Genomic DNA, 10,969 nt, shown 5'->3' on the forward strand with positions numbered 1-10,969 from the left:
GTTAAATCGCTAAAGTTTTAGAACACCCACTCCGTTATTTTCAGCTTCTGAAGCCTTCTCTTTATATGTTTTCTATGAGCCGTGAGGGGGGGAGAATTTCGCGCCATGATTACGTAATCTGCATCATCTGTATACGTTGTGTATACGTTGCCCAATCACATCGCCGATCATGCACACATGGTACACTACCGGCCAATGCAGCGCATCTTGAAGTGGGGTCGCCATATTTGTAGTCGCCCGTGTGTCTCTTTACTCAAAAGGTAATTCTCGCCTACCAGGCAGGGTGAAATAGTCCGTTTCTCCGGAATGCCTGAACGCACAGGAACCAGGGACCCCTCTAAAGATAGCTCTCGGCGTTGTGGAGGCAGACGCGGGGGTGTGAAGGTACGAAAAACGGGCGAAAGACGCGAACGCGACCGCGGTTTGCTATATGGCTACTGACCACTAGTTGAGAATCTTACACAGTATAGCTTTAATGGTGGCCCATTTGTAAGGAACATGCAGCAGAGGGTTGTGCCTATGAAAGATGGGCACACGACATCTTCTCTGCCAATGCCAAACAGCATTTTTGCTACTGCTATTGTTTTGTTTTGCGCTTCCTACCTCAAGGTGCCTATGGTATCTGAGGGTAGGCTACATGGGGTACATCGGGTAAATTAGTTACCAGGGGCACTGTGTCTCCTGAAAGGATGCCACTCTAATAGACCTCCAGCCAGTTCAATAAGGGGCCATTCCACTCATCTTATCCAAGGGACAGGTATTAATCTTTCCATGTGCCTGCTGTAGATGGGACTTTTATTCATTACAATGTGTTCTTCTGAGTTTCATTGGTTCTCCCGCCCGTTACTACTACTCTACTAGTTAGTATACTGGAGTGGGATCCTGTGGGACGAGGGCGACATACTGTAGGTTCCCAGTTCCCACTCTAACAAACCTCTGTTAAGATGTCTCCAGAAGTCAATTCAATTATTAAGAATAAGTCTAGGATTAGAATAGCTTGAAATAAAATATAGTCAAGTTATGTAAAGCTTAGGCCTATAAGTGAGGTTGTTATATCGGTGTTATATCATTTTCTCACTCCCCTCAGGGGAGTTAACAGTTCTAGGCTGGTGAATGCTAACCTGCCGACGCTGGTGAATTCTAACCTGCCAGCGCTGGTGAATGCTAACCTGGTGAATGCTAACCCTAACCGTAACCCCAAACCCTAATTCTAACCCTAAACCTGACCCTAACCCTGACCTTACAATCTGGCGCCAACTGCTGGCGGAACTGAAAACAACCTCCTCAGTTCACTTGAATGGGGGGGTAAGATTCTGTTAGAAAGACAGAAACGCTTGCAGTAGGCCTACACAGTGTGGCATTTACTTGACTTGACTTTTAAGATAACATTTTGACACCATATTACACCCATATCTACAACTACAAGTCCATAATGAAAAGAATAGTAAGCAGAAAGTTTGACTGCTTTATTATCTTTTTATGCTGAACAGTACAAAGACATTCTGCAGAATAATATTTTGTTAGTAGATAGGCCTAGCCTATTTCCTCCCAAACGTTCTTAAAGTTTGACTGCTTTATTATCTTTTTATCCTGACCTGAACCGAACGGCATTCTGCAGAATAATATTTAGTTTAGTAGATTATAGCCTATTTCCTCCTCCTGGCAAAAAAGCCTGACAGCCGAGGGCCGTTATTTATGAATAAGTAAATCCACACGAATGAATAATGCAAGCTGCAGCCTGTTGTCACTAAAACTGTGGCGTCGTCTGGGACAGAGTTGCGGAAGTACTAGTAGTGCTGTGCAAGCTTTGCAGAGAGAGGATGATGAGAGTTTGATAGAGGGAGTCAGTGTGTATCTGACTGCCTGCCTGTGTCTGCAGCGTGGAGCTCCGCTGGCGATGCAAGATAATAAATCCTAATACTCTGTAAAAACCAGGCCAGTACAGTACCCTGCAGTGTCCGTCTCGGGGCTACAGCACAGCCAATCGGTCTAGCTTCGCGTTTGGATTGGTCGGCGGCGGGAGTTACAGTAGACAGCATGGGCGCATTACAGTCCTGTTCACCTGATCATCGCGAATACATCCATCTCAAGGAAAGGACGGGATGTAAGTAGAGACACGCATGCATGGTGTATCCAGGCAACCGTGTGAGCGACATTTATTTTCATGAGCAGACAGATACCAGAAGATTTGCATAATGTGTTGTAGCCTAAATGAGAATTTAGGAAGAGTTCTACTGCAGTGCGTGCTGTCACTGGGTAGCCTACCTTTAAATATGCCACAGTCTTCATGAAGAGGAGGGCCTATTATTAGCCTTTATGTCTAATATGTTTAGCAACTTGGAACAACCGACAACGTGATACTTATTTAGGTAGTGGTGCACACTCACTGCACAGAATGACTGTCACGAGTTGGGTAGTAGGCTACTGATGCAATAACTGAAAGTATGCTGGAGGGGACTGGGACTGGGAGCCAGGCCAGCCTAAGACTTTACAGATCCCTGAGTCACAAATAATTGATGAGACACCTTGTTGGATCTACGTTTGAGAAAACATGCTGAGAGGAGCAGGTTAATAAATAAATAATCAGATAGCTATTTCTTTACTGTAGGTCGATGTGGGGGCTATCCCAGGTTTTACTGAAATAGCTAGGCTATAAATATATTCCCAATAGACTTGAGCATATATTGAATGATTTATTTATTGTACTTATAATTAATTAATCTCATTAATCTCTCTTTCTCTCTTGCACATGCACTCAATAGAAGACAAGAAAAAAGACTGTAGTAAAAATCTGTAGATTTTGACTGTGGACTGACAAAAACAGGGTTTACATGTAGGTCTAATATGAATAAGCAAATCTAACAATACTAATTTGCCTTAAAAAAGGGCAAGTCTGGTGTCATGAAACCACTAACGTAAAACACTTTATGTAATACATAAACATACTGTAGTGTACATACACAACCCCTGCAACAATTGATACATTTATTTCTATCGAGTAGCCTACATTAGGCCTACATGAATTGAATAATCGTTAATCGATCGTTAATCAATTGTTTTATATATCAAGAAATCGATGAACCCCTTTTGCCCTATAGCCTACAGCACAGCTGTGTAATATGCAAAAAATGTGAAAATAGCTTAACTACAAGCTCACAATGCGTCTCACTCTCAATGTGATGTGTTTGTTGTGAGCTTGTAGATAAGCAATTTCACTCTATTTGAAGCGTTCCTTTTTTACTTTTCACTTATGTCATGCCCCACAATTCAATTCAAAGGGCTTTATTGGCATGAGAAAACATACGTTTACATTGCCAAAGCAGAAGTGTACACAATACAATACAATCAGAACAAAATATGTACAGGTGAAAACAGTTTTCATGCATCACGGTTACGTGCAGGCAGAGCAGGGATGTACAGTATACAATGGTTTTTAAGGTGGTTGGGTTCCATTTGATATCCTTCTCCTATCACAGCAACTCACGAATCTTGCTGCTGTGTTTGCACATTGTTTTACTTCACCCAGCAGGTATGGGAGTTTTTCATCATTGGTCATATTTTCAAACTCTCCTTGGGTGGTTATGATCTGTGGGAAGTATGTGTCTCTGTCTCTGATGTCTTGGTACAGTGGACAGGTGGTTAGAAAGTGTAATCGGGATTGATTATTAATCGATTATTCTAATTAATTACGGATTATTGATATTCTTTTAATGATCAATTAATTTGATTGGCCGTGGAACCATTTTAGAGGTTGCTTGTGATTATAAGAATTGATTTATCAGCAAGACTTGGTGGTCCACTGTGCCTTGGCATTCAGAGCAGGAGAATATTCATTCCAAGCCAACAGCATCTCACAATCTTCTCTATTCTTAGTTTCCTACGAACAGATTGGAATTTTACACAACCGATTCAAGCTGTTGAGCCATGATGAAGACACTTTGCAGTAAGTATTTTGTTACCGATTACGACACATACAAATGCCTAGAAATATTCTGTGATATATAGCCTACACTTCATTATGACTATGAACTACACTAGCATTCTTTTCAAATGTCCCATTATTCATATTACTTTGCTGTATCATGTGTCAGTTTTTCTTTACATATTGTTGTCCTGGATAATTGCTGTAATATCTTCTTTAGAAATGGAAAACTGGTTAGCAGGTTTTGTATGCTTACTGGTAGAAATGACTGCAAAGAAAGCCTGCAACACCTGCACAGCTCAAAAATTACATGAAAGTGAGGAAATAGCCAGCACACAATGAATGTCCTTTTCACATGTTTTATTTACCTCTCACGGACAGAAACGGACGAGTTTGGACCAAAATGTCTTCCTCAGCGTTGTGACAAGATAACAGGAAGTGAGGTATAAATAGTATGTGTTGCAATCAAGTAAAATGTAATTCAGATGCCAAATGTCATCACCTTGATAGCTAAGAAAGACTCATATTACTTTAGGGTACAAAGGCCAGATACCATGTGAATAGTAAAATAAAGTAAAGTAAAATAAAAAAGAATAATACAAATTATACTTTTAATATCACACAGAGCCATCTCTATATACATGAGACCGGCCACTAACTAAGGGCCTATGGATCTCTAACCCTAACCCTAAATTTAACCCCTATGGGAGTGTCGCCACTCCGACAATTAGAAGTCAATTTCGGAGTGGCGACATGTCGGAATGGAGAGCGACTCCCCTATGGTGCCTGAAAGGTTAGTAAACCTTCTCTGATGGATTTTAAAAAGCGCCATGGATCAGAGATTGCATATGACTCCAGAAAGCCCTTTATGCGATCAGCTGTTTTTGATCTGGTGGTTAATCTGTTAGAAGAGCGGTCCAAAGCAGGACATATAGCGCAATTAAAATCTCCCGATAAGATCAGCTTATGCGTATCTAAGTGAGATATAGATGAAAGGAATGTATTTATGAAATGAAAATCATCCCAGTTTGGGGCATAAACACAGACAAGTATCACAGGCATGCCATGAGGTTTCCCAACAGCAAAACACCCTTTAGGTTCTGAAATTGTCTCCGATGTCACAAAAGAAATTGACTTGCGTATAAGAATCGCCGCTCCCCTTGCCTTATTTTGACATTTTGAGTGAAATTCCTGACCCACCCATCCACGTAGAACAATGTGCATTTTTCAAATGAGTGTCTGTGAGGAAGGCAACTTCTGTCTTTAGATGCTTAAGATGATCAAGTACCTTGGTACATTAACACATCGGTTAAGTCCCTTCACATTCCAATTGAAAGGTTAGTAAACCTAACAAATTAGACAAATGACAAATGGTGAGATCCAACAATTCATACCAAGTACAAAAATATATAAAATATGAATATATAAGAGAAGGAGGCCATTTGAAACACTACATTGTTGACACACGCCCCTATATCGATATGTAAGATGTGTCATCACTTCTCTTGTTCTGGAGATGCAACTTAAGACCTCTCTAATTTTATTATTCCAATTAAAACACACCAATATTGCTGACTAAATGTCTGACACCTCACAAGAAGCAGCTCAATAGAAGCTCCTCATTTGAATTTTCTTAAGTTGCATCTCCAGAACAAGAGAACTGATACATCTTACATGACCATTTGGGGCGTGTGTCAACTGTGTAGTGTTTCCAATGGCCTCCATCTCTTATATATTCATATTTATGTAATTGTTTTACTTGGTATGTATTGTAGAATCTTGCGAGAATCCCACTCTAACATAATTTGTCTGTTAGGTTTACTAACCATTCAGTCACCGTAGGTCCATAGCACTTGTACCATAGCACTTGTCTACCCTCAATGACCATATACTGTATGTAATTTAGATAGCATGTTGTATATGTTTAAACATTCTATGACGTTTTTCACTGAATAGGTGCTTGGTCTACCTGTTTTTCTAAGATTAGCTTACTATTTCTTTCCATTTGATGTATTGATGTTGATGTACCTTGCTTATTGTAAATCACTCTGGATTAAGAGCGTCTTTAATTGTAAATTGTCCTTATTGTGGCCGGTCTCGTCTCATGTATATAGAGTTGGCTCTGTGTGATCTTAAAATGTTGTATTTTTTATAATTTCTTTATTGCATTACTAGCTATTCACATGGTATCTGTCCCTTCCTGATACCCTAAAGTAATATGAGTTTTCATTGTTAGCTTTCAAGGTGATCGACAGTTGGCATCTGAATTGAATTGTACTTGATTGCAACACATACTATTTATACCTCTCTTCCTGTTATCTTGTCACAACGCTGAGGATGACCTGTTGGTTGAAACGCGTCCGTTGTTTCTGTCCACAAGAGTTAAATAAACCATGTGAAAGGGACATTCATTGTGTTCTGGCTATTTCCTCACTTTCATATTTGCTTACTTACTGGTGACAACCATGCTTTTTGTATTTTATTTTTAAGGAGAGAGGATTTCAATAATCTTCAAGTTCCAGATCTGGAATTCAATCCCATCCGTAACCAAATCATAGAGGCCTTCTTTGACAGAAGGTATTGTACTATAATTCTTAATAATTCTTAATCTATAATCTTAGTTTGTGAGTGACTTAAATGTCTATTATCTTATAACTTGTTTGTCTGTGTTTTGCAATAGTAGCCTCAGTGGCTTAAAAAAGAACACCCCACTGAATATTCTTGTGCTACAAAGTAGTTTCAAAGTGTATTTAACTGTGTAGGAATATGGGGTCTGGACACAAGTAATTCTTTAGGTTGTAGGCCGGGTAATCATTATACCCATCCCAGCTTGTAGCTAGCTAAGCATTTACATTTATATCATATAATTTAGGTCCAAGGCGTTCTATAGCCTATAGAAAATACATCAACATAAGATTAGGGACAATACAGTTGGTTGCATTTTCAGAAAAGTTCACCAAAACAACACCATCCATATTACCTATAGCGATAAAATGAAGGATGAGTATTTTACTTTACTTTGAAGGGAAATGTTCTATATGATGCATCTACAGTACTTGCATTTTGGTGGCAGGCAGCACAAAAGCAGAGATATGAAAGTGAGAGACAGAGTTCAATTTAAACATAAAGCTTTTTGACTTTAGTATGAGGGCTAATCTAAAAGTTCAGTACGTGAACTTAGAATGGAGTGTGCAGTGCAAAACAAAGGCCGTTATTTTGTATTAATTTAGCTCCCTGTTTATTGTTGTGTTGCTAATCTATGTATTATAAATTCTGCTATTGATACCCTAGCAAAAAGCAAAAAGCACAAGAAAAATACAAACACATTCAAGAGGGAAAATATGGTAGTCAAATGTAAATTTGGGTGGGGTTATAATGTGAAAATGTGCCTTCCCTGAGTGTTTTTGGTTTCTTCAAAGTCAGAGTCAAAAGGCCTGATCGAAAAACACTGAGTTAATGACATCATAAACTCAGCCCCCCCCCCCATCTCTTTTACCATACACCCAACACTGTGGGTGTGACTGACTTCAGCTAGGTCACCACCCACCTGACAACCAGGCATACCTAATGAACTGGTGGTTGTGGCCACATAAAAACAAATGTATCTCTTTCTGTACACTTTTTTGGAAAACAAACTCTTCCTCCTTGTATAATCATAATACCTGATCATCATGTTTAGGGGGGGGGGGCACCCCATGCTTAAACATTTGTTTTCTAATTTATAGATTTTCTTAGATTTTCTTTTATTGCGACCTACGGTCGCCTTTACTATAAAAAAAACCTCCAGATCCTGTGCGTGCATTGCAGTGCGTGACACGTGCGTCACAGTGTGTGACACCTCATCCTAGCTCAGCAGAAGGATATAGCTGACCTGCTCTGACATCACAATGATGTTGCAAATTAATTCAGTCCTTTTCTGACATCATAGACCATGTCCTGTCCCCCCCCCCCCCCCCAGACATCAGTCATCTCCAAGGTGTTTCCAACTTACAACTAACCAGGTCAAAGTTGATCCCATGCCAAAGCGCCAGCACTCGCCCAGCAGTCTGCTGTCACCCAGGCGGATGCGTGGAGCGAGTTCACTTCTCGCCTTTAGGGCATCTTACTGGTTTATTAATGAAATGACTTAGAAAAATCATTGCGTTTTCTTTTTATTCATGAAAATCTTAGCTTTTTTGGGGAATATTTTTTGAAAATGTTTTGAAATGATCATAATAAGTAGTAGTGTCAATGATCCTAATGTTTGTCTTTACAGAAACTTTCGACTGGACATGACTGAAATGGAGATGGGCAGTGAATTCAAAGTGGATGAGATTGGGTTTGAAGAGTTTCTGGTGGTCATGTCCCATTTCAGGCCTCCAAAGATGAAGATGACAGATGAAGAGCGTCAGAGTGTCCGGAAGGAGAAATTAAGATGTATGTCCCCCTCACGCAGGCTGATCACAGTGGTTAATTCATAATATGTGCTTCTTTTATTTGTGTAAAATAGGAAAGTATCTGTAACAGTCTCTCCTTCTTTGACAGTTCTGTACAACATGCATGATACCGACAATGATGGAACAATAACCCTGGAGGAATATAGACATGTAAGCCTGCGCTTAAACAATAAGCCTACAGAGGACCATAAAGTACTGTTACAGTATTTTTTTTTATAATTATTATTATTATGGTGTGTGTCTGTAAGTCTGCAGCATATATTATGATTAAAGGAGAATTTCGGTCCAAAACGGCTATTTTACCTTTAGAAGTGCTTATTTGGTGCCCAAAAACATTAGCCTGGTATTAGCCTTCCCTAAGACAGGCCTATTTTGGTCTAGAGGGGGTGGAATATTGGTTCACAATCTGTGCCATGCCCCGCCTCCCACTTCCTATGCCAGAAATGTCAGCAGGTTAGCCCAGGCTTTTATTTTTCCTCCTATCGCCAAAATAAAAGCCTGGGTTTCCGAGGCTAGCCTGGCATTAACCAGACTGATAACATGGATTCACTCACACATTCCTCCACAGTGGAGGAGTGTGTGAGTCAATCCATGTCACCACTCTGGCTAATGCCAGGCTACAAAAACATGGTCCAAGTGTCCATTTTTTAAAAGATGCAATATATTACATTTTTGGTCGAGCTGTCCTACTACCAGACAAGGGCTTCAGACAGGAGCGAGGGATAAATTGTTAATCCTTTTTTTTTTCGTCGCTTGAAATTCAGTTTTTTTTGCCACACGTCAGCCTAAAATACTCTTAGTAACCCATCTCTGCCGTAACATCACCATAGCACCTCCATTGTTATTTACTAGAAGCTCAACTTTGAACTGGAAATCCCACCTCTCACCGAGTTCCGCAGTACTTTCACTCTCCATTCACTTGCATTCAATCAACAACAGAAGTATAGCGAGACTCGCCGAGAGACAGGATTTCCAATGGGAGTTCAAAGAGTATTTTAGACTGACGTGTAGTGAAAACTGACTTTCAAAAAAGCAGATTGACAATTTATCCCTCTGAAGCCCTGGTCGGGTAGGACAGCTCGACCAAGGACAGCTCGACCAAAAATGGAATATATTGCATCTTTTCAAAAAGGGACCATGTTTTTAGGCACCAAATAAGTACTTCCAAAGGTAAGATAGCAGTTTTGGACCGAAATTCTCCTTTAACTATGATTAAGATGTCTCTCAGTTTGACCACTCTCATTGGAGGAAGGTCTTATTTGTGCCACAACCAGTTTGGTTTAAGGTAGGTCTGTTGTATTGATCTGCCATGGATGTGAATTGTTTTAGGTGGTGGAGGAACTGCTATCAAGTAGCGGAGCTTTGGGAAAGGAGACAGCCAAGGGAATTACTGATTCTGCCATGTTGGAGGTGGCCGGTATTTCAATGGGTAAAATGGTATGGAAGCTATGTCAAGATTATATTTTATTTGTGTTGAATCTCGTCTTGCACCAAGCCTCTTCACAATTGGAGGATGCTGGTGCTCTCAGAATCAACAATATACTAGAAATTGTAATATGGGCTACTTCTCAACGTCTGGACCTTAAGGAGATACAGAAGCAAACAATATAATTTAATGGTAAAAGGTGCAAACAACTATGGCATACTGTTTTCTTCAGAGTCAAACAACAGTGTGCATCAAAATGTCAATCTTTTGCGCTTTACATTTTTAACGTTTTTTGCTTCCCCATCATCTTTGAGATTAAGTAATTGAGAACAGAACTGTGTCTAGGTTGTATTTGTTTGTTTGTGTGTTTGTTTATTGTCTGAGCATTTTCAATACGTGTATTTTCTACACCCAGGAACCTGATGAATTTTACGAGGGGATCACGTTTGAACATTTTTGCAAGGTCAGTACAGTAATTTGTAAATGTAATTTCTCAACAACATGCAGTAAGTACTTAATGCTAATGTGGATAGTAAACAAACAAGAATTAAGGGTGCACACCTGTGCTGAAGAGGTGCAGATGATTGGAGACGAACAATGAGGCTGCACGACTCGTAGGAACGATGCAATACATTTAATGACAAGCCAGTGTTTCAACCAACTAAAGTCTTCAATAATAATTGATCCCTGACCAAGATGCAATACATTTATTGACAACCCAAGGTTTCGAACATTGCGTTATCAATAAATGTATTGCATCATGGTAACGAGTTCAGTTAGGGGAAATCTCGAGTTTTACTGAGGTTAGGATTTGGGTTAGGTTAAGCCATAGTGGTTCACCAGGTTAGCATTCACAAGCGTCGGCAGGTTAGCATTTCACCAGGTTAGCATTCACCAGTGTCGAACTAATGGGACGTCGAACAAATGTTATGTCGCAATATCGACACACTCCCAGCGAGTTATGTGGCCTCTTCCTTTGTCTCCAATGTTGATAGTGTTGAATCATTTGGAAATAATAACGGAATATTCATGCATTATTGTTTTAAAGATTTCCACATCATCGTTGACATTCATTTACAAATACTGATTTCAATATCTCCTTTCCAGTTACTGCATGGCTGTGATATTGAATCAAGAATGAGTATCCACTTTTTGAAAATGGACAGAACAACCATTTGCAAGTGA

At 39.8% G+C, this 10,969-nt stretch overlaps 1 protein-coding gene across 1 annotated transcript in view; it reads left to right on the forward strand.

Annotated features, from left to right (window-relative positions):
• Positions 1 to 10,969, forward strand: part of LOC308299654 (calcineurin B homologous protein 3-like) — a gene marked incomplete at both ends in the record, with an annotated part of 33,653 nt that extends 22,684 nt beyond the window's left edge. The window contains 7 exons of the mRNA XM_080743446.1: positions 3,874 to 3,943; positions 6,413 to 6,499; positions 8,178 to 8,338; positions 8,447 to 8,508; positions 9,688 to 9,795; positions 10,200 to 10,247; positions 10,892 to 10,969. Coding sequence (XP_080599572.1) covers positions 3,874 to 3,943; positions 6,413 to 6,499; positions 8,178 to 8,338; positions 8,447 to 8,508; positions 9,688 to 9,795; positions 10,200 to 10,247; positions 10,892 to 10,969 — 614 coding nt within the window. The remainder of the gene's footprint in view (positions 1 to 3,873; positions 3,944 to 6,412; positions 6,500 to 8,177; positions 8,339 to 8,446; positions 8,509 to 9,687; positions 9,796 to 10,199; positions 10,248 to 10,891) is intronic.

Source organism: Nannobrachium achirus (genome assembly GCF_963921795.1).
Source record: "Nannobrachium achirus genome assembly, chromosome: 15".
NCBI lineage: Eukaryota > Metazoa > Chordata > Actinopteri > Myctophiformes > Myctophidae > Nannobrachium > Nannobrachium achirus.